Source organism: Solanum stenotomum, unplaced genomic scaffold, assembly GCF_019186545.1.
Source record: "Solanum stenotomum isolate F172 unplaced genomic scaffold, ASM1918654v1 scaffold798, whole genome shotgun sequence".
Classification (NCBI taxonomy): Eukaryota; Viridiplantae; Streptophyta; class Magnoliopsida; order Solanales; family Solanaceae; genus Solanum; species Solanum stenotomum.
Genome location: NW_026036956.1, coordinates 1 through 27,033, shown reverse-complemented (window position 1 = coordinate 27,033; position 27,033 = coordinate 1). Strand labels below are relative to the sequence as shown.

The 27,033-nt window shown below is 33.9% G+C and overlaps 2 protein-coding genes across 2 annotated transcripts; both read right to left on the bottom strand.

The window, feature by feature from the left end:
• Positions 1 to 4,798: 4,798 nt before the first annotated feature.
• LOC125853044 (receptor kinase-like protein Xa21) lies at positions 4,799 to 7,332 on the bottom strand. The gene is made up of 5 exons (XM_049532719.1): positions 6,669 to 7,332; positions 6,368 to 6,583; positions 6,116 to 6,280; positions 5,487 to 5,945; positions 4,799 to 5,103 (listed from the first exon to the last, which is right to left on the bottom strand). The coding sequence occupies exons 1-5, from the start codon at positions 7,330 to 7,332 to the stop codon at positions 4,799 to 4,801; spliced, it is 1,809 nt and encodes a 602-aa protein (XP_049388676.1).
• A 3,653-nt stretch (positions 7,333 to 10,985) lies between these two features.
• On the bottom strand, positions 10,986 to 18,484 carry LOC125853042 (receptor kinase-like protein Xa21). Its single transcript, XM_049532717.1, has 4 exons — positions 17,434 to 18,484; positions 17,126 to 17,341; positions 14,250 to 16,241; positions 10,986 to 11,323 (listed from the first exon to the last, which is right to left on the bottom strand). The coding sequence occupies exons 1-4, from the start codon at positions 18,482 to 18,484 to the stop codon at positions 10,986 to 10,988; spliced, it is 3,597 nt and encodes a 1,198-aa protein (XP_049388674.1).
• Positions 18,485 to 27,033: the final 8,549 nt, after the last annotated feature.

Genomic DNA, 27,033 nt, shown 5'->3' with positions numbered 1-27,033 from the left:
TTATTTGAAGTTGTTACAGTTGATTTTCCTAACTCTCTAATTCTCATTTTCTTTCTTATCTTTACATGTACATACCGGAGCCGAAGAGTCTCACCATGAGACTCAATGGCACCATTGCCACACGGAGCTTGCATAAACCGAACATGGGATTGACCATTCTTACTTTGATAAAACACTTACTTGCTTTTCCTACTTCCAGAGCCAATTAGTTGTCTAGCCTATTCTTTACCATTATGCTTGCTTAATTGTTTGGTTTGCTGTGATTGCTTTATTTTACAATCTAGGCATATTTGATCTCTATTTGAATACTTTATTGGTGAGTCACTTAGTTTAACAATATGAATAAAATCAACTTATTCCCTAGAGTCTGGCTTAATAGTAAAAAGAAAAGAAATGCTTTTTTAGTTACCTACGATATTTTTAATCATTCATAAGTGTAAACTAATCAAAGATATTTGTTTTAACTTTGTTTGTAAATTCAAACGTTTTCCATAGATGGACTGATACATTTTAAATATCTTACTGCATTTGATTAGTTCCAAAAAATATATTTTATTACAAGATCAAAACCATTTTTGGATAAAAGTTATTTTCTACGCTATCTTTTACTTTGGGTATTTTTGGCCAAGAAAAAGAGTGTTTTCAACTCATGAGATCACCTTTCAAATTTCAAATTTAAGAAACTTACATATTTATATTACTACTCTAGTATTTCAAAAATCTATATTTTATTTTAACACTTAGCCTAATTAATTAACTAAGTTCGGCCGGTTAACCATTTTTAATGGATCTTGAAGGATGCCTAACCCCTTTCCTTTAGATTAGTTGAACCCTTACCTAGAATCTTAAGTTTAGTAGACCTTAAAATGAAGTTAACTTTAAAAAATAACTTTAATCAATTTAGGTGTCCTAATTCACCGTAATAATTAGGTGGCGACTTCTTGACTTAGTTATTAACTTTGGAATCACCAAAATGTTGTACACTATTTTGACCCGGTTAAAATGGGGTATAACAAGTTGCACCTGCAACTTCTCTAAAATCTGCATTTTTGGTCCGTTTCGAATATGGGGTGTTACAGATTTGATTTAATTTTTTCAGTTGATATCAATCGCATACCAACATTATCTAGTTTTTTAGTATACATTTGAAAAACACTGAATACACAAATGATTAACTAGCACACATAATAAATGTTCTGAAATTATAATTCATTAACTTAAAAGACAAAATAAATCAAAATATAGTTTTCCACAATAATACAACCAAATCAAAATAAAAATAAATTATGTCTTTTTTTTCGATGGGTAATTTGAATATGTCTTCCGGTTGTGTCCCTCCCGACGATATGTATTGCATGTAACCTTTGACCTCTTGAATTTCACATCAGCAAATCATTTCCAACATTTAAGTTGTGGTTAAACCAGACGACAATAATTTATGCTCCAACACTTTATGAATTGGATATTTTCCTGTTCCATCATAAATTATTGTGTCAGTATTAGTACAAATAACTTTTATACATATGTTATATTAGTGTACAATTTTCATACCATTTTTATGCATACAAATTTCATACAAAAGTAAAAATACATATGTTATTTTTAAGCAATTTCATACGTTGTTACAGAATACAAAAGTAAAAATACATATGTTATATTAGTATACAAATTTCATACAAATCTTATTCACACATTTCATACCTATTTCATGCCAAAAGTCATCAATTATTCATATCAGAATCATGCTACTAGAATACTAAAATAATTCCAACTTATAAATATTAATTGTCATTTCTTAAATAAACAATATATCAAAATACGTTACATTATTATTCCCAAAATCCATTACAATATAGTGCCAAAAAAAATCCAATCAAAGTAGAAATCATACCAAAAAAACATTATTGATTATCATACATGTCTGGTATTAGTAGTATACAAATTTCAAAAAAAAAATTATCTATTTATTTTAACCAGAAACATACCAAAAAATAAAAAATAGGTTAGACAAATAAGGGAAAAGGTACAGGTACCCCCCTAGACTATAACCGAAATCTCAGAGACACACCTTAACTAAACTAAGGTCCTATTACCCCCCTGAACCCATTTTTTTTGTAATTTTGTGCACCTTTTTGGTTTACGTGACATCCAAATATCTCCCACGCGCCTCAATTGTGTGGAGTCACGGAGTGTGCACGTAAGACAAAAGGTGTACAAAATTACAAAAAAAAAAAAAAGTTCAGGGGGGGTAATAGGACCTTAGTTTAGTTAAGGTGTGTCTCTGAGATATCGGTCATAGTCTAGGGGGTACTTATGTCTTTTCCCGACAAATAATGAACAAATTCAATGTTCATACAAAAATATAACATTATACATTTTTTAAAAATGTCATAATTAAAATTATTATACACAACAAAAAATCTGAAATCAGTATACAAATTTCATACAATTATTATGCACACTTTTCATACCTATTTCATGCCATAAGTCCTCACTTTTTTCACAGCAGAATCATGCTACTATAATACCAAAATAATACAACTTCTAACTCTTAATTGTCATTTATTAGATAAATAGTATATGAAATTCATTCCAATATAATTCCAAAATCATACCAACATGGTATAACCAGTATACCAAATTCAAATAAATATTATGTAATTTTTTAAACCAGAAACATACAAAAAAATGAATGTTCAAACCAAAATCTATACCAATTTCAAACAAAAGTTATGTAATTTCAAAAAATGAATATTCATCAAAAACGCCATAATTAAAACTATTATACACAAACAAAATTTGATTTTTTTTTTCAGTATCACTGTTCATAAAAAAATTTTACGTTTGGTTTGTATATCAATACAAATAAAAATTCGCAAAGAACACTAACCTGAAAGATCTCATCTATCACCATGTTTTATTAATACTGATAACAAGCCGTCCATTACAAGAAAATAAAGATTATTGAATAAAAACAAATATGAATTAGATGAGAATGACAACTAACAAATAAAATATTGAGAAAAGAGAGAAACCTTCGAACAAAAGAAAAGAAATTTGTTTGAATAAATTTTAATTGCTTTGAGCTAAACAAGGAAAACAAATATTCCTTTTTTTATGAATCTCCTATTTATATTTCTCCTATTAATTATCATTAATTTTTCCAAATTATTTACTACTAATATATCCATTTTTACCTTATTTATATTTCACACTAATTAATTTTTACTGTTATTTTAAATCATTTTTTATTTTACTAAAATGTTAAAACCTGCAATTTTTTATTATTATAACTTAAAAGATAATGAATAATGTCATAACTTATAATTATTAGTCTTATATATGTCAATTATAAAATTTTCACATACATAACCACCTTCAAATCACGAGATAAAATCGCATAACCAAAATCTACTTAGTGAAATAGTATAAATTGTTGCCCATGGTATAAGTTAATTTCTGTAACTAAGTTAAAGGTTATTTTTTAAATAAAATTTATTAGGAGGGAACAAAAAATTCAAGACGAACACTTTGATCATTATTTTTCAACTGCAGGAGCTGAAAAGTGGTTATTTGTTGAATTTTAGCGAATAATTTTTCCTTCATTGTTTCAAGCACTCACTTAGGTATGAAATCTATCCCTTATTTTCAAGGCACTGATAAAGCAATTAGAACATGAATCTGCAGCTTACTGCATGATTTGTTGCCCGCAACTTGTTCGGCATTTTGCCTCAATGAATTTCTGCGAATTGTTTTGTGTTTTCTACTAAGTCTTAGGTGTTCAACAATGTACAATTTTGAGTCGTCGATTCAGTCATTGATTTTTTGTCATTGCTTGTTTTGTTTGTTGTCTTGATGTCTTAGTGTTTCCCATGTAAAACATTAACTATATTACTTGCCTATTTGTATTCATATAGTTTATTCCTCTAACAATTTACAAAAAGATCATTCTGCTTCAAGATTTTCAAGAGGATCAATTTGGTTTTAGTTTTTAAGAGGAAACAGTGACATTTATTGCAAACAACTAGCATTTCTGAAAATAGAATCATGCACAAATCAAGTGCTAAAACAAAACAAAAAAAGTTATCGATTCGGAACAAGAGATTCAGAGAACATGCTCAGCATGCAAGAAGTTGAATCCTGATCTTCTGTAACATCCCTACAACATCTTTCATGTTTGTCCTTCTTGTCGGAGATTCAGCACAACAATTTAATGCTACTTTCATGAGTGATTCCATGATATCTAACTCTTTCTGTAAGAGATTATCAGTTGGTGTAACCAAGTTGGCATCCATAACGTCCATTACTGCCTCTGGGAGTGAATAACTCACCCATTGCTTCAAGCTAAGATCTCCCTCAAACTCACTAGGCTTTCTCCTAGTAAATGTTTCCAGCAACATAATCCCGTAACTATAGACATCACATTTTATTGACACCAGTCCATACTCTACAGTCAAACAATTAATTAAAAGATGCAATATACTTTCTTGATTGGAAAAAAAAAAAGATAAGAGGAAAATCAATGTTCAAATTAGCAAAAACAAAGAGACGTACCTGGTGCTATATAACCAAATGTTGCTAAGGTTTTTGTGTATAAATTACTCTCATCTTCACCAAGCAGTTTTGAAATACCAAAGTCGCTTAGGTGGGCAACCATATCCTCATCCAGCAAGACACTACTAGGCTTTATATCACAATGAATCACGGGAGAGGAGCATCCATGATGGAAATATTCCAACGCACATGCCACATCTATCATAATGCTTAGTCTCTGCCTGATGTCTAGGAAGTAGTTGTGCTAATACAAATACTTGTCAAGAATTCCATTAGGCATATACTCGAGCACCAAAGCCTTAAAATCAAGGTTGGAGCAACTAGTGATGACTTTCACGAGATTCCTATGGCGAAGGCTGCGCAAAACTTCACATTCTGTACCAAAACTCTTGAATGGCGCTTCCAGCTGCAGATTGAACACTTTAACTGCAATGGCAGTCCCACTCCTGAGAACGCCTTTGTAAACAGAGCCAAAACTTCCAGAACCAATCAGATTACTCTCGCTAAGCGAATCAGTTGCTTGGAGCAGTTCATAGTATGAAATTCTTTCTGTTGTCACGATAGACAATGAATTAGCTCATTGAGGAGATATTTTACCTCTTCTATACCTTATCCGTACAAACATAAGGGTGATAGGAACGAATACTAGTGCAATTCCCAGCACAAGAAATAGAACAAGCATTTTTTTTTCCTATTTGATCTGTGCTTTGATGATGTGGGCCATGGCAGGACACTAAACCTTGAAGAACCACACAATGCTTCATTGTCGATGAAAAACTGACTCGAGAGGTTCTTGAAAGGACCCCCTGAGGGTATTTCACCGTGCAACTTGTTCATGGAAACATTGAAATATTTCAAGTTTTGAAATTTCTCCAAAGACATAGGAATGGTTCATGATATATTATTATGACAAATGTCTAGGAATTCCAAACCTATCATGTTGCTCATTGAGTCTGGTATAGATCCTTGCAACTTGTTGTGTCTCAAAGAAAGGTACTCCAGATTTTGCAATCCTCCAATTTCTCTCGGAATTCCATTTGAGAATTGATTCATTGATAGATCCATCTGTGTCTCAACCTTTAGATTTCCAATTTCTGGAGGTAAAGAACCAACTATGTTGTTTGACAATAAGTCAAGAACCACTAAATCTTTAAGATTTCCTAAGTTTAATGGTATATTGGAACTCAATTTATTGGAACCAAGATATATCAATCTAAGGGAAGTGACGTTCCCTAAACAATTAGGAAGAGATCCTGAAAGTTGATTTTGTCCCAAGTAAATTTCACCCAAATGCTGCAATTTACAAATGTTATCTCCAATAAATCCTGTTAGTTTGTTGTTATTCAAATCGAAGCGCTGAAGGTTAAATTGTTTCTCTCCATGTTTAGGATCTGTAGATGATTCAAATATCCAAGAGAATTGGGTATGAAGCCCGTGAGTTTGTTGCCTGAAAGGTCTAGGATAGTAAGTTTTGAACAATTGGAGATAGAATGAGGAATAGTCCCAATAAGATTGGTTAAGCCACCCAATAAAAGTTGTTCAATGTTGGGTAAGATAGAACCTATGTTTGATGGTAGAGTTCCTGATAGATTGTTGAGTGTTAGATCCATTACTCTCAACCCTGATATGTTGAACATCTCCATTGGAAGAGAGCCACTAAAACTATTATCCTGAAGATTAAGTTCCTCCAACTCAACGAGATTTCGTATCTCTTTGGGAATTTCACCTGGAAACACATGAAGAAAGAATGAATACTAGTTAATATAATACAGTATAAGTTACACTACTTTTTGCTATCACTTTGAATACGTACCAATAAATCTATTTTCGTAAAGATATAAAACTTGCATCTTGGTGAGGTTGCCAATCTCCCGTGGTAAGGATCCCTTGAGATTGTTCCTCCCTAGTGAAACAAGTTGCAACGAGGACATATTGAATAAGGAGATCGGGATAGAGCCGGTAATCTGGTTCATTTCCACGCCTAATATCACCAAATTAACAAGATCTCCGATTTCTCGTGGAATTATCCCTGCATTAAATGTGTAGTCAAAAAAAAAATATATGAGGTAATTAGATACAATAGTACTAGCATTCATATGATAAAACATATATACCTGTGAAATGGTTGGATCCAAGATACAGTCTCTGCAAGTTACTCAATCTTCCAATTTCACTATGTATTGGTCCATCAAACTCATTTCCGGATAGAGACAATGTTTGAAGTTGTGAACAATTTGACAAACTTGTAGGCATATGACCATGAAGCTTGTTTTGTGATAGATGAAGCCTTTTGAGTATTAGGAGACGATTGCAAAAATCATTTGGAAGATTTCCTGATAAGCTATAGTTTGAAAATGCGATGAATTCGATTCTAGAAATATTGAAAATTGCGAATGGTATAGAACCCGTAAGCTGATTATGTTCCATGAACAACAAATTCAGGTTGTGAAGATTGCCTATCTCTTCCGGGATGTTTCCTTGAAGTAAATTAGCAGATATTACTAAAGTCTCCAACCTTGAGGCATTCGAGAGTGTCGGGGGAATGGAACCAGTGAAACTATTATTTCCAAGATTTAAAACTTGAAGTTGTTCTAAAAACCCAAACCAAGAAGGAATTTCCCCTCTTAATTTGTTGAAACTTAAACTAAGAAACCTAAGCCGACACAAGCGTACCATTTCTTGAGGCAATTTTCCATGGAAATTGTTCCTTCTCAAGTCAAGAGAAACAAGAAATGTGAGGTTTCCAAAATCATGGGGAATCTTGCCTGTAAGAGCCATGTCGGAAAGATTCAAGGACTTCACTCGCTGGTGACGAGAACCACAAGTGACTCCAACCCCAACAGCAAATTAAACTTTAATAGCGGGAGACCAACTTACATTCAAGAAGTGAAAAGGGTCGGAACTAATTTGGGATTTCAAAGAGAGAAGAGCTAATTGATCAGTGGTAGTGTTGGTTTGGGTCATAACATAGTGAAGCAACAAGAATATTGTTAAGAGGAAAAATGTGAAAGCTTTCTCCGTAAGTACAAATGTTAGTACTAGTAACCTGTTGTTTTGAGACTTTAAATAGCAATAGGATCTCATTTTAGGAGATTTTTCCATTCAATACAAATACCACCAAATCAACCAAATCTTGCATCTAGAATTCTGTAGCCAAAATTAGTGCTGCATTTATCAACTTACTACTCCTACAATATGTATGAAAGGTTGGCAAAAAGTTGAAGTGGCAGACCAAGAAAAAAATATTACTAGTGTTTGACTTGGAAAGGAGTCACCACTAACTTCTATAATCATAATGTAAGGATGCTCAAGATATAGTGTACAATTTCTTCAAGATATACTCTAATTAGTTACTTCAAGTTAGTGCAAGAATCCAAACCAACAAGGAACCTCACCTATGAAGTTGTTCAAACTTAAATCAAGAAACTTGAGCCGACGCAAGTGTGTCATTTCTTCAGGCAAATTTCCCTGGAAATTGTTGTTTATTGTTAGAGTGAGTCAAAGTCTCACATTGGTTAGGAAATAGACTAATGATCTATTTAATAGACTTGGGCAATCCTCCCCCTCTTGAGTTAGGCTCAGGTTCAAGGACTTCACTCGTTGGTGGGTACAACCCAATGACAAACATAAATAGCGGGAGTCCAACTGTCATCCAAAAAGTAGAATGGGTCAGAAATGATTTGTGATTTCAAAGGAACATTTCTCAAAAAATTTCTTTCTAGGATTCATCCTGTTGTATCAATACTAATACCACCAAATCAACAAAGTCTTTCACATCTCAATGAAAATTGTAAAATATGGTGGAGATCGCCTTTTGTAGAAATACAGGGTAAGGACCCTTGTAGTTCGGTCCTTACCTGAATCCCACACATAGCGGGAGCTTAGTGCAACCGAATTGCTTTATATTGGCTTCAACAAAAGCAATTTTCCATTTATATATCTTGGATATACAAACTGCTTGTGAAGAAAAAAGGAGACATACTTTACTGGCCAAGATCACTGGAATGTCACAAGGAAAAAAAAACTATTGTCTTATATGCTCTTATTAAAGCAATTTTACAAGCCATCTATCCCTACTTACACTATCTCTGTGATTGATCCCCTAAAACAATGAAGAAGCAAATTGTGAGTTGTATTGCTAAGTTTTCTGGCTCGCATAGTTTGTTACGTCAGTTCCAAAAGGATAAGTGAATTAATCAAGTTCAATGGAATTCATAATAGCATAAAAGGACTAGACGATTGTCGTACACCCTACTTATTGGCTCACTTTGAAAAATTAATCATCATCATAGATCATTATGAGTGGGAAGCCTCTGAGTGCAAAGTTGGATTACCATTTTGCCCCTATGTTAAATCAAAATGTTATAAAATATTTAATTAATTATAAAATATTAAATATTATGTTAAATTTGTTAGTGAATTTTGAAGTCCAAATCAGATGTTTTGAAAATTTATTTTGATTCAACATCAAGTACAATACGAGGCATCCTTTGAAGATGTGACTATTAATATATCAATTAGTAGTCCCATTTACATCACAATAGAAAAATTGATATTGGAGGAATGAAGAGGCAGAAGTTACATATGGGGATAAAGGAAGTGGAAAGGCCAAGGGTTGTTTGGATCAATTTTGTGGCTTTATAGTCTTCTATTGTGGAAAACTCAATTCATTTTGATTAGTTTTTAATGACATTTCAAGATTTTCACTTTGTTATTTTAAATTTTGTTGCACTTGATTATTTGATGTGTTCCAAAGTCAAACGAATACTATGGCATCTGGAACATAACTAGCTCATCCATTATATATGAAATTTATATAGTACTGGTACTTTTTTCATCATTATAATTTTAAGGAGTATTTATTTTACTTCATTTTTGTCTTTTCTTTGGTATTATTATGTGGGTATTGCAGGAGGCATTAGTTGTTTGGTGAAAGTGAACATTTCATATTTTAAATTTTTTCTTGCTACATTTTAAAAAGTCTAGCATATCATTAGTTTTAAGGCAACAGATATTCTTTATATATATTATGCATTCACTTAGAGATTATGGAATTGGAGTATCACAGTTATAGAGAGACAAAGTAAGAACCCCTAATTAGACACATTTTTTTAAAAAAGAAATCAAATCAAATTATTTAATATTATTTATTTTTTAAGAAATAATATACTCATTAATACGTCGGATTACACGCGCGAAGCGCGTACCTAGAAACTAGTTATAATATATATATATATATATATATATTGCCAACGTGCGCTGGGCCCAGAAGATAGTGCCACGTAGGCTGAAAAGGGATAGAAAATTATTTATAAAATAAGTTCGGGAGGTAATAGGACCTTAGTATAGTATAAGTGTATCTGTGAGATTTCGGGCATAGGTTGGGGTGGGGGGGATGGGGGTACTTATGCATTTTCCCATATATATATATATATATATATAAACTTATGGTCTAAAGCAAATTATAAAAAAATTATAGCAATAATTATTTCATTAAGGTTAAAATGAGAGATTTAACATCATATTTATTTCAGGGCCTAAAACACTTGCTTTAGCTGCTTCCCCGTTCACCCGACATTAGAGGCGAACCAAAGATTTGAAAATTGGCGGTGCACCACTATCTTTTAGTTTTTTGGTTATTGAAGGCAAAAAAATAGGAAATAAAAAAATGTTACCTTCAACCCACAAGCGTGATGGGTTACAAGTGCAACTTTAACCAACTCGCCTTGATGAATTTTAGGTTATAAAAGTGCACAATTATATATATAATCTTTAATATATAATTTGTTTCGAAAAGTTACCGGGTGCACGTGCACCCTCACGGACCAATGTAGGTCCGCCTATGGCCGACAGTGACAACATATAATTACTCTTTTTTATATAGTAAATTAGCTGAAGACTTCGAATAGTTTTCTCTGTCTCAACACTCTCTTTCACTACACTAATCTCAATACACAATATATTACTTTTCATCTTTTACCCTCTATGTTTTCTTGTATATAAAATAATGAAAGACCTTCATCATTTATAGAAAGATTATAGGTAGTAAATGAAATGTTGTTGCACATTCACATTTCACATGAGTCATTTTAATTAAATATTGAAATGCTCAAATACTTGAACTGCATTTTGCTCCAACACATTACATAAGAATACTGCGCAAAAATAAAGGTAAAAGAACACAAACTCACTCATCCTCTGCATCAGTAAAAAGCACAAAACAAAGGATAGTCATTCTGTTTCAAGATTTGCAAGATGGTCAATTTAGTTTTAGTTAAAAGGAAATAGTGACATTTATTGCAACCATCTAGAATTTCTGAAAACTGAATCATGCACAAATCAAGTGCTAAAACAAAACAGAAATCTTTACATGAATCCAAAAATTTAGCAAACAAGTGATCGATTCAGAACAAGAGATTCAGAGAACAGGCTCAGCATGCAAGAAGTTGAATCTTGATCTTCTCTAGCATCCCTACAACATCTTTCATGTTTGTCCTTCTTGTCGGAGATTCAACACAACAATCTAATGCTACTTTCAGGATTGATGCCACGATATCTAACTCCTTCCGTAAGCGATTATCCGTTGGTATAACCAAGTTGGAATCCACAACGTCCATTACTACCTCTGGGAGTGAATAACTCACCCATTGCTTCAAGCTAAGATCTCCCTCAAATTCATTAGGCTTTCTCCTAGTAAACGTTTCCAGCAACATGATCCCGTAACTATAGACATCACATTTTACTGACACCAGTCCATCCAGTCCATACTCTACAGTCAAACAATTAATTTAAAGATGCAATATACTTGCTTGATTGGAAAAAAAAAGACGAAAAATCAATGTTCAAATTAGCAAAAACAAAGAGACATACCTGGTGCAATATAACCAAATGTTGCTAAGGTTTTTGTGTATAAATCACTCTCATCTTCACCAAGCAGTTTTGAAATACCAAAGTTACTTAGGTGGGCAACCATATCCTCATTGAGCAAGACGTTACTAGGCTTCAGATCACAATGAATCACGGGAGAGGAGCAACATGGTGAAGATATTCCAACCACATGCCACATCTATCATAATGCTTAGACTCTGCCTGATGTCTAGGAAGTAGTTGTGGGAATACAAATACTTGTCAAGACTTCCATTAGGCATATACTCGAGCACTAAAGCCTTAAAATCAAGGTTGGAGCAACTAGTGATGACTTTCACGAGATTCCTATGGCGAAGGCTGCGCAAAACTTCACATTCTGTATCGAAACTCTTAAATGGCGCTTCCAGTTGCAGATTGAACACTTTAACTGCAATGGCTGTCCCACTTCTGAGAACGCCTGTGTAGACAGAGCCAAAACTTCCAGAACCAATCAGATTACTGTCGCTAAGTGAATCAGTTGCTTGAATCAGATGCCACAACATCTAGCTACTTCTGTAAGCGATTATCCGTTGGTGTTACCAAATTGGCATCTACAACGTCCATTACTGCCTCCGGGGGTGAATGACTCACTCATTTCTTCAAGCTAAGATCTCCCTCAAACTCATTAGGCTTTCTCTTAGTAAACGTTTCCAGCAACATGATCCCGTAACTATAGACATCACATTTTACTAACACCAGTCCATCTGGTCCATACTCTACAGTCAAACTGTTATATTCTAGGTGTTTTGATGATCCTCGCAAATGCAGGGACCTGGTCCCTGGCAGAGTGCTCTCATCCAGATTCAAATAGGGTACAACTTTAAGCCTGTAGAGCTGTCATGTCAGGTGGTAGGTGAAAAGTGCAGTGTACTGCACCAATAGGAAGAACGAACGAGACTGTCTATTTCTGTGGCTCACAAATGCAGGGACCCGGTCCCTGGTAGAGTTCTCTCATCCAGATTTATAATGGTGTACAACTGTAAAGTTGTCCTGTCAGAGGTTGGTGAGGCATCAGCGTACTACACCAACCAGAATAGACGAGGTTGTTTGTCCAACGGTCAATAACTCTTTTTGGTTGATTTAATCAACATGACAAACAACAAATTAAATCATTCATTCAAAAGGAGAGAGAGCCAGCAAGTCTTCTCAAGAACTCACTAAGAAAAGTTTGCAAGGGACTTGGTCCCTGCAAGACTGCGTATGTGGAAGGATAACAAGACAGCTGTCAGAAAAGGTGTCACCTCTGATGTGGTAGGTGCACGTCTTTCCAGAGAAGCAGGCTCTCTGCCAATGGGCGGTCCCAAGGAGTTTGTCTTTTTTATATAGTCTCTTCCACAAAACACAAACTCAAGATTTGGCAAACAAAAACTTAGATTTTCTCTGAAAATTCATCATATATTATTAAAAGTGGGAAGCACTAAAGTGCAAAGTTGAATTACCATTTTGCCCCTACACTAAATTAAAATGTTGTAAAGTATTTATATTAATTAATTATTAACTACTAATCCACCACAAAAGTTAAATTTTTATTCATTAGTTAGGAGTGACACCTCCTCCAATATAGCTTTTAAGCATTTTCAGTTTTCTAAGCATCAAGATATTTTCAATTTTCCAAGAAGTATTTTTAATTAAATTGAATGGTACAACTGATGCATGGAATCTCTTTAGATAGGAATATGAATAACTAACTTCATTAAATCTATATATATATATTGTAATCTATTATCATTTCTTTACTTTTTATCCTCTCTAAATAGTTCTCGATATTTCTTGTATTTGTTTTTCTTTAATATATATCTTTCTCTTGATTTGTTTTTGATAATTATTAATTCTTACTCAGTTTTCTTCTGTTTCAGGTTTTTACCTTACGATTTTGAATTCTTCACTTCTCATTCACACCATTAGGTAAGTAATAGGTACAATGTTCGTTTTCATAAAAATATAACGTAATTTGTAGGAAAATTGTGATATGTATGACATTTTTAGTAGTATAAATGATATAGACTTTAGATTCATACAAATTATTATTTCTTTGAGTGGATATTTTTTGAAGATGTACACCCCCGTATTTTTAAATAAGATATTTTAAATATTTCAATCATTTATATCAAGTTCCATATTTGTGAGTATAGATCGATTATATTATATTCCGTACTATGATTATATTTAAATAATTTAATTAATATTTTCCTATCAAATTTACATATGAAAGGACTCATAAGCTTGAATCAAACAAAGAAGGTTGTACGTGCAATTGAATTTTTATATATGGTTAAAATTTTTAATGTAAGCGCTATCTTTCGATAAAACAACCAAGCGATCAATTTGGAACAAGATATTCCAAGAACATGCTCAGCGGGAAAGAAGTTGAATCTTGACCTTTTGTAACATCCCTACAACATCTTTCATGTTTGTCCTTCTTGCTGGAGATTCAGCACAACAATCTAATGCCACTTTCATGATTGATGCCACGATATCTAACTCCTTCTGTAAGCGATTATCAGTTGGTGTAACCAAGTTGGCATCTATAACATCCATTACTGCCTCTGGGAGTGAATAACTCACCCATTGCTTCAAGCTAAGATCTCCCTCAAAATCACTAGGCTTTCTCCTAGTAAATGTTTCCAGCAACATAATCCCGTAACTATAGACATCACATTTTACTGACACTAGTCCATCCAATCCATACTCTACAGTCAAACAATTAATTTAAAGATGCAGTTTACTTTCTTGATTGAAAAAAAAGATGAAAAATCAATGTTCAAATTAGCAAAAACAAAGAGACGTACCCGGTGCAATATAACCAAATGTTGCTAAGGTTTTTGTGTATAAATCACTCTCATCTTCACCAAGCAGTTTTGAAATACTAAAGTCACTTAGGTAGGCAACCATATCCTCATCCAACAAGACGTTACTAGGCTTTATATCACAATGAATCACGGGAGAGGAGCATCCATGATGGAAATATTCCAACGCACATGCCACATCTATCATAATACTTAGTCTCTGCCTGATGTCTAGGAAGTAGTTGTGTGAATACAAATACTTGTCAAGACTTCCATTAGGCATATACTCGAGCACTAAAGCCTTAAAATCAAGGTTGGAGCAACTAGTGATGACTTTCACCAGATTCCTGTGGCGAAGGCTACGCAAAACTTCACATTCTGTATCAAAACTCTTGAATGCTGCTTTCAGCTGCAGATTGAACACTTTAACTGCAATGGTAGTTCCACTTCTGAGAACGCCTTTGTAGACAGAGCCAAAACTTCCAGAACCAATCAGATTAGTCTCACTAAGCGAATCAGTTGCTTGGAGTAGTTCATAGTATGAAATTCTTTCTGTTGTTGCGATAGACAATGAATCAGCTTGTTGAGGAGCTCTTTTACCTCTTCTATACCATATCCATAGGAACAGAAAGGCGATAGGAACAAATACAAGTTGTATTCCTAGCAAAAGAAATAGAACTAGCATTTTTTTCTTATTTGATCTGTGCTTTGATGAAGTGGGGCATGGAGGGATACTAAATCTTGAAGAACCACACAGTGCTTCATTGTTGATGAAAAACAGACTCGAGAGGTTCTTGAAAGGACCCCCCGAGGGTATTTCACCATACAATTTGTTGTTAGAAACATTGAAATACTTGAGGTATTGAAGTTTCTCCATAGACATAGCAATGGTTCCTGATATATTATTATGAGAAATGTCTAGGAATTCCAAGCCTACCATGTTGCTCATTGAGTTAGGTATATATCCTTGCAACTTGTTGTGTCTCAAAGAAAGGTGCACCAAATTCTGCAATCCTCCAATTTCTCTGGGAATTCCATTTGATAATTGATTCATCGACAGATCTATATGGTTTGCAGCCTTTAGATTTCCAATTTCTGAAGGTAAAGAGCCAACCATGTTGTTTGACGATAAGTCAAGAACCACTAAATCTTTAAGATTCCCTAAGCTTGTTGGTATATCGGAACTCAATTTATTAGAACCCATATGTATCTCTCTAAGGGAAGTGATGTTCCCTAAACAATTAGGAAAAGATCCTGAAAGTTGATTTTGTCCCAAGTAAATTTCCCCCAAATGCTGCAATTTACAAATGTTATCTCCAATAAATCCTGTAAGATAGTTGTTTCTCAAGTTGAAGCGCTGAATGTTTCTCAAGTTTCCAATCGATGTGGGAATCGATCCAACTAAGTTGTTTCCAGAAAGACCAAGGTCTAATAAGCCTTTTAAGTTCCCAACTTCATTTGGAATTTTGCCTTTGATCTTGCAATTATGTGCGTAAAACAATGTAAGAGATGTGGAAAGATTCCCAGCCGATATAGGAAGTATGTCGTTTAGAGGGTTGTAAGATAGAATAAGATATGTTAAATTTCTACAATTGGTTAAGGAAGTGATGAAGCTAAAAAATGAATCACTGGTTAAATTGTTTAGCCCCAAGTGTAGGATCTGTAGATGAGTCAAATATCCAAGAGAATTGGGAATCAAGCCTGTGAGTTTGTTATTTGAAAGATCTAGTCTAGTAAGCTTTGAACAATTGGAGATAGAATGAGGAATAGTCCCAACAAGATTGGTTAAGCCACCCAATACAAGTTGTTTGATGTTGGGTAAGATAGAACCTATGTTTGGTGGTAGAGTTCCTGATAGATTATTGCCTGAAAGACCAATTGTTGTCAGTCGTGATATGTTGAAAATCTCCATTGGAAGTGAACCACTAAAACAATTCAACTCAAGACTAAGTTCCTCCAGCTCAACGAGATTTCTTATCTCTCTTGGTATTTCACCTAGCAACACATGAAGAAAGAATGGATAGTGTTAGTTTAACCTATTTTTACTTTAACAAGATTAGAATTTTTTTTTAAAAAATAACAATTAAAGATTTTCGCTTCCCAAAAAAGTTTAATGTTGATTCAAAATTTAAATATATACATTTAATTTAATACTTGTAACTTGTAAGTATTTCTTTCTGAGATTTGGTTGTTTCATCATTGATGAAGAAAATAGTAACTCAATCAAAATTAAAGATCAATAAGCAGATTTGGCTACATTTCAGTAAATATAATTTGTGTCATAACTCATCCAATGGATCATAACACAACTTGTCCAATTCAAAATTAATTTTCTTACGACAGACTCGACTCAGAAGGTGTTGAGAAGGATTGATCTCAAATCATTTGTGTGGATGGCCACCTTCAAACTAACTGAGTCATCCCGAAGGACGTTTTGATAAGTTTTGTATGGGTTAATTTAGCATCCATATGCAATCTAAATTGACGTAAACATTTAAATTCTCTAACTTGGATTATGCACGTACAAAATGGCCCATCAATAATTAATATACATCTACCTTTACCCACCTTAAGTTTGAGCAAGTTGGTCATTTCCTTTAAAAGAAAATGAGAAATTGAAATCGTTAAGTTAATTTCCATAAGCAAAATTAAGAAAAAAACAAACACAAATTATAAAAGAATAGATGATTCTTTATTATGCATGCACCAATGGTATAATCACTTATGTAACAGGAAAATAAAAAGGTGACAGAGATCAATTCCATTCCAATTATCTCTACTATCTCAATTAGCACCACTACCAACTATCATCAATCACCACATATTGTTAATTCAATATAGTAGAAGTTTTACTTCTTGCTATCACTTTGAATACGTACCAGTAAGCCTATTTTCAAGAAGATATAAAAATTGCAACTTGGTTAAGTTACCAATCTCCCGTGGGAAGGATCCCTTGAGATTGTTCGTCCCTAGTGAAACAAATTGCAATGATGAGATATTGAATATGGTGATCGGGATAGAGCCGGTAATCTGGTTTCTCTCCACGCCTAATTTCACCAAATTAACAAGATTTCCGATTTCTTGTGGAATTATCCCTGCATTATTTATTTTAATGTGTAATAAAAAAGATGTGAGGTGATAGATTAATTAGCTACAATAGTAGTAGGATTCATAAGATAGAACATACCTTTGAAATGGTTGGATCCGAGATACAATCTCTGCAAGTTACTCAATCTTCCAATTTCACTATGTATTCGTCCATCAAACTGATTATATGATAAAGACAACATGTGAAGTTGTGAACAATTGGACAAGCTTGCAGGCATATGACCATCAAGCTTGTTTCCAGAAAGAAAAAGCCCTTTGAGTATTGGGAGATCATTGCATATGTCATTGGGAAGATTTCCTGATAAGCTATTGTATGAAAATCCAATGGCTTCGATTCTAGAAATATTGAAAGTTGTGAATGGTATAGAACCCGTAAGTTGATTATCTTCCATGGACAAGTATTTCAGGTTGTGAAGATTGCCAATCTCTTCCGGGATGTTTCCTTCAAGTAAATTGGCAGATATGTCTAAAGTCTCCAACCTTGAGGCATTCAAGAGTGACGGAGGAATAGAGTATACGAGCTTGTTTCCACTCAAGTCTAAAGTCCTCAGGTTTTTAAGATTTCCAATTTCTTCTGGAATTTGACCCTCTAAGAAATTGGATGTCAAAACCAAAGTTTCTAGCTTAGAAATATTAGAAACTGTAGTGGGAATGGTACCACTGAAGCTATTATTACCAAGATTTACAACTTCAAGTTTCTGTAAGAATCCAAACCAAGAAGGAATCTCCCCTATGAAGTTGTTCAAACTCAAATCAAGAAACATAAGCCGACTCAAGCTTGCCATTTCATGAGGCAAATTTCCATGCAAATTGTTGCCACTCAAGTCAAGAGAAACAAGAAATGTGAGGTTTCCAAAATCTTTCGGAATCTTGCCGGTAAGATCCATGTTGGAAAGATTCAAGGACTTCACTCGCTCGTGACGAGATTCACAAGTGACTCCTATCCAATGGCAAATAGAAGTAGCAGGAGACCACCTTTCATCCAAGATATTTGAAATAAATTGTGATTTCATAGAGAGAAGAGCTAATTGATCCGTGGTAATGTTTGTATGAGTCATGGCTAAAGTAGCCATAACATATTGAAGCAACAAGAGTAATGTTAAGAGAAACGAGGAGAGTGCTTTCTCCATAATTGCAAAAATTTGTAGGAAAATGGTATGGCTAGTAATTTGTGGTGTTGAGACTTTAAATAGGGAAATATATTTCTTAGGATAAACTTTTCTTCAATGAATTCTATCAATTGGGGACCAATTGAAATAAATCAAGTCAAGAATTGGAGACCAAAACATGCATGTTTTACACGAATTAATGGGAAAGCATGTAAAATTGTCAATAAAAATTTAAGGGATAACTAGGGTCTATTACCCCGACTCATTTTTTTCGTATTCTTGTGCACCTTGTGTGCTGACTTCAACCACCTAAGTTGGTTGTGTTTCTACACACATGTAACATCCGGCAATTTGAAATTACTATGAAGAGGCTTAGAATTGGAAATAGTCATTTTGGAGAGAATTAAAAATCTGGAAAATTTGGTTAAGTATGGGAAAAAGTTAGTTTTTGGCCAACTTTGAACAGTCATAACTCCTAGCTCAGGATGAGTTAGGTGTAGTTCCAGTTATTTTTGCAAATTCCGTGGAATGATCTTTCCAACGCCGCTGAGTTTGCTCGATTTCGAGTTCGTATGAGGGAGTTATGCCCTTTCGAAGTTGGCCTGTTGGTAAGGGAAGTCAGTCCGGAAATTGTAAGGGTATTTTGGTCTTTTCCCTAGCCTTGTCTTTTGGATATTTATTAAGGTGTAAGACTGATTTTTGATCAGTTTTTCCCCTTTTAAAAGAGTAAGAGTTAGGGTTCTTGACAGAAAAGGAGAGACAGGAGAAGAAGAAACAAACTTCGTAAAGATCGTTGTGGTTTTCGTCGGGGGTGATCCCTATTAAGGTATGTGAGTTCATAGTGTTAGGTTGGTTCTTTCCCCCACACGCCAAGCTCGTTTAATTTCGAGAAAAGATTGATTATGTTTGTTGAAGTTGTTGGTTGTAATTGTTGAAGTTGTAGTTGTGTTGTGTTGAAGTTCTTGTTGGTTTGGTGTATGTTTCGGGTGGTGTTTCTGAGTTGAATCTATCGTATGTTGAGAGGTTTATGATTTTAAGTGTTTGGGGCTGGAAACTTTGAAGTGTAGAAGATTTGGAGTTGGAGAAAACTAAGGAGAAAAGTCGGTTTTCGGGGAAAAGGGGTGGGGCGTCGCGCCTGCCAGCGCGCCCTAAAAGGGGCTCTGAACTTTCCCCCTTGGGGCGGCGCGCCTAGCAGTGCGCCCCAACCTGCCCTCTGAAGTTTTAGGGCTGGCGCCCCGCGCCTCTCAGAGCGCCAAGGACGCCAACCTTTCCCATTCATTCCCCACTTGTCCATGCATGTTCCTTGGTAAAGTACATATGTTTCATAGTTGTTTCCGACACTCCAAGGTACGTCTAGACATCAAGAACTCATCCATAAGATGTGATCAAACACCTTGAATATCTAAATCCAATTCAAGGAGAGTTAGTTTCCAAGTCAAATGAAGTTAAGCGTTAAGCTTGGAAGTTAAGAAGCAAGTCAAGCAAGTTTTTAAAGTTATTCAAGAGTCTTTATTGAAATTTTAACTTCATTTTAAGACTCAAGTTTCAAGTCAAGTAAAGAGTTTAGAGTTTCAAGCTAAGTAAAGAGTCTCAAGAGTTTCAAGTTAAGTCAAGAATTTAAAGTTGAGTTCATTTCTCAAAAGTTATTAGGGAACTATTTATTCCCAAAGAAGTTTCTAAATGTTTTTACATTTGAGTAAGAAAGGAACTATGATTTCCAAAAGAGCCTTTGGGCTAGTTTTCAAGAAAAAGGAACATTGATTCCAAGTGAGCCTTTGGGCTAGATTTTGAGTAATTATCTCAACTAAAGAAAGATGTGTTTAAAACACTTATGAGCTAAAGTATATTTTTTTGGAGTAGTCTTGAGCACCGAGTTGGGGACACGAGTTCATATTAACTCAACTCTCCATAAGAACCATGTAGCCAACATGAGAGTTAACGGGTCATACTTTTTAGATGAATCCGTAAAGTTAAGCTAGTGGATCCACTTAGTAAAGCTAGCTTCCTATATCACGACAAGGTATAGGATGGTCCTTGGGCAACGTGAGGTAAAACGTTGTATCACCACTTAGTTTCATAGTGGTGGTTATCGGTTAGAGAAACTCCCACAGTAGAAAGAGCATGGTTCCTCGAGGAGTTCTGCTTAGTGTGGATGGGGGTATGGGACTTCATTCATGCATTGCACAAGTACACTTTGAAAGGAAGCATGGTATTTTTATGATATTATAAATATGATTTTGACGTCATGTTTTAATAGTTTTACAAGCTTTATATATTGCATGTGTCTTATTGCTTTATATATCAAGTTCAGTTGTTCATGAGTCGAACAGAGCCAAGGTAAGTGTTCTCTTGTACTCCTTTCAAGCTTAAGTTGTGGTTTAGCTTTCCAGCTCGCATACTCGTACATTCAATGTACTGATGCCAGTTGGCCTGCATCTTGTGATGATGCAGACACAGGTACCCAGGGCCAGCATCCAGTACGCTGTTGATCCAGCTGAGCACTCCAGAGTCAGTGGTGAGCCTCTTTGCATTTCGGAGGACTCGGTTATTTTGTTCTCTTAGTTTTGTCTTATTAGGATGTTATGGGGTTTGTCCCAACATCCATCTCAGTATTTTAGAGGCTTCATAGACAGTCAGTCAGTTAGTAGTGAGTCTCTCATCTATGTATATATGTAAATATTCTATTTTGAGACTCGAGTTGCCTTTTTGGCCAGATTTTATTTCAGTCAGGTTGTTTTAAAACCTTGCATTACATTGAGTTATTCCGCTGAGTTAAGAAAGTCAGGCCAAGGGTTCTCTTGGGGGCCAGCAATGGTCTTCGAGTGCCGGCCACGTCCAGAGTGTAGGCTCGGGGCGTGACAACACGCGTCTGTAACATGTGTAATTTTTTTTAATTTCTTTCTTTTTATTGTTTTAAAAAACTAATTTTTAAAAAATATTCTCATTTTATTAATCTTGCATTTAAATTAAGTTAATACACATTATTTTACCTTGTATCGAAACTTTTTTTTTTACCTTCATTCATTATTTTTTCTCTTTTATTTTTCTATTGATTTTATTTACTCTTTTTCTTTTCTTTGTCTTTCATTTTTATTTGATTTCAAATTTAATTCTAAATGTCTTGTATTTAATATAAGTTAAGTTCGAACGGATATCAAAATAAGTGAAGAAAATCAAATTAAAACATAAAAAATTAAAACGTTAAAATTTAAGGACACTTGTTAATTATTTTTTCTAAAAAAAACACACATAATTTTTTAAAAATAATTAAAAGTAAAAAAATAATAAATTAATTAAAAAAGTTTAAAGTGAGAAAGAAATTAAAATAAATATTTTACAAAGAAAGAAATTAGAATAACTATATATATATATATATATATATTTTTTTTTTTTTATTTTTTTTTTTGTGTGTGTATATATATATCAATAAATATGTGTATTAACTAATTATGAATTACCAATTAAAAAATGACATGTGTCCAATTTGTACACTAATCACTTGCCTTCAAGAGAGTGTGCACACTCTCTATGCCACGTCAACATTTATGATGTATTTATTTCATTTTAAATTAGTTTAGAGGGTAATATGACTCTATTTAAGTTTAGGTGTGTCTCTAGGATTTCGGTCATAGTAGGGGGTACATATACAATTTGCCTCTCTCCACTCTCTGTCCTCTATCGCTCGCCTCTCTCCTCCCTCTCCCAATCTCACTCGCCACTCTCCTCCTTATAGCATGTAGTTAGGAATCATAATTAGCAAACTATAGATATGAAGCGTAATTAAGTTATTTTTGAGTGACTATATGCGAAAGTTCCCCAATTTATAGGCTAGCGATATCAGGTGTTGATAACTAACACATTTGAATTTAAACTTTGTACATTTTTAGTGAATTTTTTAATATAAATATTAAATTTCAACTAAAGCTATTGAGTTCAGTCAAAACGATATACTGAATTCTAGACACAAATGTGTTTTGCTTGTGCGGGCACGTCTAGAATTCAACTTCTTGCCATTCTCGTGGTGTGTGTCTCACAGTATTGAAAATAGTGAGAATGCAAATATGTAATAGTCCACGAGTTTAATTTGAGCCACAAAAAAGAGGGCTTTCTTTTATTAATATCTATTTTCCCTGATTAGTTTTACTCCCTTGTCCTACTTTAATTGTTGCTTTAGTTTTTTTTTTTTTTCATGCCCACACGTTAAGAAAAATAATAAATAGGTTTAATATTTAGATAATTCCTTAAAACTTGACTCGATTTGTCAGAAAGACACTCAAACTTAGTCAGTGGCCAAATAGACACTTGAACTTGGTAGAAGCGAGTTGATGGTATTAAAGAACCATTACATGACCACATGTTACAGAATTCTTATTTGGAATGGATATGTTCATCTCCTTTGTAACGTATTTAATTTGTATTCTTTGCATTATACAAAATAACTAAAGGCATGATTATTCCAATAATCCCCCCACTAATGCAAAGATAAAAGTAAGAATAAATTTTGCCATCTTTTAAGGATAGAAAATATTTAATCGGAAGGAATATTACATCATAACGTCCATAAGTCTTTAGCCATATCCTATGTAGTGAAAATTATCTGAATTATATGTAATGATGCTATGGTGGTGTAGAAGTGATCTCAGTAGTGATGCCATCAAAAATTGATGGTTGCCATTGTATGTATGAACTCGATGATTTGTTGTAGCAAATTGAATTTTCCAATCAACAACCTAACTTTTTCCCAGAGTTGTTATGTGCCATGATGTTAATATGAGCTATCAAAATGAATTCCTTTGAATCAGTCTATTTAACTTTGCTGTAGTGTTCTTTTAACTACTTAACTCTGTTTTCTCAAGTAAATTTAGTATTTTCGTTAGTGTGCTTGATGTTGACACCTAATTTTGACCCTCCACGATAGAAATTAATTTTCGAGCTTCTCTAGTTTAAAACAATTTAGAAGAATTAACTTTATAAAAAAATAAAATAGTTTGCGAGTTATCTTAAATAGTTTGTCATTTTTATAATTTTTAAATAATAGATATATGTTTTATATAATTATGTAAGTAATTAGTACATTTTATGAATATTCAAAAATTGTCTCAAAAATATTTTAGTTTTACTTAAATATTTGGTTAATTAGTTTAGTTATATAATAGTTTATATTTTTGAGATAATTAGTTTATAATTAAATCGATTATTTTATTTCGTTAAGATTGATAAGCTCATAAATTAATTATATTAATTCATCTTATTTTAATTATTAGCCGAACTTGTCCCAATTAACTAAGTTTGGCCATATTTGTAATTTAAATTGGCTAATTTTGCAACTCATTTGGCCAAGTCCTAAATTACAAATCCAATCCTTTCCTTACAAATTATTTCAACCCTTTCAGGCCAACTTTGGGCCTTAATTTCAGCAAAATAGCTGATCCAACAATACAATATCAATACTAAATACTAAAAGAACCCAGCATATTCCTCTAGCCCTTTTTCCATTTTCTTCAGCCCAATTCCATTACTTCCCGACCCGGCCCACTTTCTTTTTTCTTCAAGAACTCAGATGCTCAAGACGCTAACAGCTTCCAAGCCTCACGATTCCAACAGTAAAGCAGCGCCTTCAACGTCTCCAAACGACATCGATTTTTCCGTCAAAACACACGGAGCAGCGAGGAACAGAGACAGAACACTCAAATTTTGTTGTCTCCCTCCCGTCCCTGTCCGCATTAATATCGCAGCAGCAGGCAGCAGGCAGGCGATTTCTCTGCTTTCCTCTTCCGGAATGGGTTGAAATCGCAAGAAAAAAAGGTGCCTCACCCAAATCGTGAAAGTGTTTGGGGAGTTTTGAATTTCGAATTGGCCCTCTTCTTATCGTTTTCTGTCCGTTTTCCCTCCATCGAGGAACCCAATAATCCCCTATATATATTCTCTTCTTACTCACTGATGAGGGGATTTTTTTTTGAGTTGGAAAAATTCTTACAAAGGCAGAGAGAAAAAATATTGGGAAAAAGTTAGGAGTTTGTTTTAGTTGGAAATTTGGAGTCAAGAAAAGGGTGGTTTATTCTTTGAACAAATTTCGTACTTAAAAGTTTTGGACGGTTCTCATCTTTTAATTCGAAGAAGCGAGAAGTTTGCTTGTTCGAAGTTAGCTTGAAGTTCTGGGTTGGCTATTCGAGTTTCGAATTCGGGTGGTGGAAGAGTCGCCGCTCGTCTGCTCATTTTCGTCCCTGTTCTGCACTTTGGAAGGTAATATTCATCTCGCTTCAAGCATCTTTTGCTCTTAACGTGTGTTGTTTGATTCTTGACTGTGTGGGATGCTATATGTTAGTATTTGAAAATACTTCTGACTCTTTTTGGCTACTAATCAGGGGCAGAATTCGTTTGATAATCCATTGTCATTGTTTGTTTTTCGTTTCCAAAATGACTTAGTGCTCATTTGAACTTATATTGTTGTTTGTGTTCTTCTCAAACTCATGATTGTTGTACTCGCCTCAGTCTCGGTTTGTTCATTTGTCAACCACCATGGTTCTATTGTCTCTGTTTGTTTGAAATAATTTTCTCAGTGTGATTATATGTCAAGTGTCAAAAGTCATTTCGTTATTTCTTTTGTGCCTTTCCGAGTAGTAATAGTTCCAGCTCCATTCCATGTTTTCGATTTGAAGCAGTATGTTTGTCATCTACTTGATAGAATATTAGTTTAGCGTGAGTTTTCCCTTAATATTGTGTTGTTGTTCATCCATCTCGCATCTTACAATTCGATATTATTTGTCTTGGGTTTTTGTGGTTTTATATCGAAATTTTTGTCTTGCTATCGTGTCGATTTTAATGCATGTTGTTGTCGCTTTCGGAGAAAATATGAATGACCACTTTATTCTAAAAAAGAAAAGAAAAGAGGGAATTAGAATCAACAGTGGGTTGCTGTTTGAATAATTGACATTTAACTCATGTTCGCTCCAATTTTAAGTCATGTATGCTCCGTTCTTTGTCACATTTGTTTGGACCCTCATTCCTGTAGATTTTTTATTTTTATTTTTTTTAATTTTTGGGCTAAATACTACCTGCTATATTTTGTTCATAAATGTTGTTTAAGGGTTCAAAAAGTATTAGGAGTGTTTCTTTCCAAGTTACTTAAGCTACCGAGTTTAAGTTTAATTAGTAATTTGGGTTTGTTTTGTTCTTGATCAGTTCTTATAATCTTTTTTTTTAAAAAAAGAGTTAAAATATTTAGATTAGTCATTCTTGATGGGTTAAGAGTATCTCTCGTCGGTATCTTGGTTTAGGTGAACCCATGAATTAGATTTTAGCATGTTTTGTTGTTGTTTAGGAAGTGCATTTAGATGGGCATGTGTTGTACAATGGAGTTAGTTCCTCCTCCGTTTTGGTTCATTTCATTAAAGTCATCTAGATTCTTGCTTAGCGTAGCTTACTTTGAGCATATATCGATTACATGAGAATTTTAAATTATTTACTTAGTTACAGTTTTTAGATATTGTTATGTGAATGCTAATCCGTAGTATCCTTTGTTTGCATGTGAAAACTCCTCCAAATCCTCATGGATTATATCTCTTTTCCCGCATTTTCCTATTGGGCCATAAAGGCCCAATATTCATGTTCCTTGAGTCAGCCAGCAGGAAATTGAATACAGGTTCCCAGAGGATAAATAAAGCTGGACTTTGAATTTTCGAGTTTCGGAAAGCTCGAAAAGGAACTGATATACCTTCTGTATACACGGGTATACAATCGGAAAATATACAACAGGTCCAGGTGGCAACGAAAATGGGCCTAAAAGGCCCCAAAGGATTTCCAGCAGCAGATTTGATTAAATAGGCCCAAATTCATTGTTTTTGGTCATTTTTAGTATTAGGATAGGTTCTTAAAGTTGGGCCGAAAGCCCAGACTTGATCTCTTTTTCCCTTGCTCTTTAATTGTTTATTATGTTGGCTAATCATTTGGTTGATTATGGTTTAATTTAATTAAATCCCCATGGATAGCCATTTCAACTTTTATCATGTCCAAATTAAAATAATTGTATTTTGCTCTATTTTTTATTAGTCCTGTCATTTAAACTATTCCCCTTTAGAAATTTTCCCTTTAGTTCATTCCCCCATAAGATAAATAAAATGATAAAAATAGTAATAGTAATAAATAAATAAGTTAAAATAAATAAGTTCTTTTATTTAGTTAAAATTTTAAAAGATAAGTTAAAATAAAAGAGTTCTTTTACTTAGTTAAAATTTCAAAAATTAGTCAAAGTTATTTTAGTCAAATCGCCGGTCAACCGCAAGTTAGCGGGCATTCCGAGGGCCTAACACCTTCTCGGAATGTATATTGAATTTCGAACCCTTTTATTTTCAATTGATTTTATTTGTTTAAATCTTTTGAAAACCTTAAGTTTTTTTCTTGATTTTTACTAAAAAATTAAGTGGCGACTCTGTTCTTTTGGAAATTCGATTTCTCATATCGCGGAATATCTACAGGTAGGATGTTAAATAAGCAGATTGAGTTAAATTTGAATGTATTAACAAATTATTTGATCCGTCAAAACTTTTTTAAGATGAAATGAGCTTAGAATA

Coding starts and splice junctions, on each gene's coding strand:
- LOC125853044 (XM_049532719.1), bottom strand. CDS start 7,332: ATGGCTCTTACAGGCAAGATTCCCCATGATTTTGGAAACCTCACATTT. Junction 6,584..6,668: donor TGGATCCAACCATTTCACAG/GTATATATGTTT, acceptor CATTTAATGCAG/GGATAATTCCACGAGAAATC. Junction 5,946..6,115: donor AACTCTACCATCAAACATAG/GTTCTATCTTAC, acceptor AATCATCTACAG/ATCCTAAACATGGAGAGAAA.
- LOC125853042 (XM_049532717.1), bottom strand. CDS start 18,484: ATGGAGAAAGCACTCTCCTCGTTTCTCTTAACATTACTCTTGTTGCTT. Junction 16,242..17,125: donor TCTTGAAAATAGGCTTACTG/GTACGTATTCAA, acceptor ATGTGTTGCTAG/GTGAAATACCAAGAGAGATA. Junction 11,324..14,249: donor ATTTGGTTATATTGCACCGG/GTACGTCTCTTT, acceptor GTTTGACTGTAG/AGTATGGACTGGATGGACTG.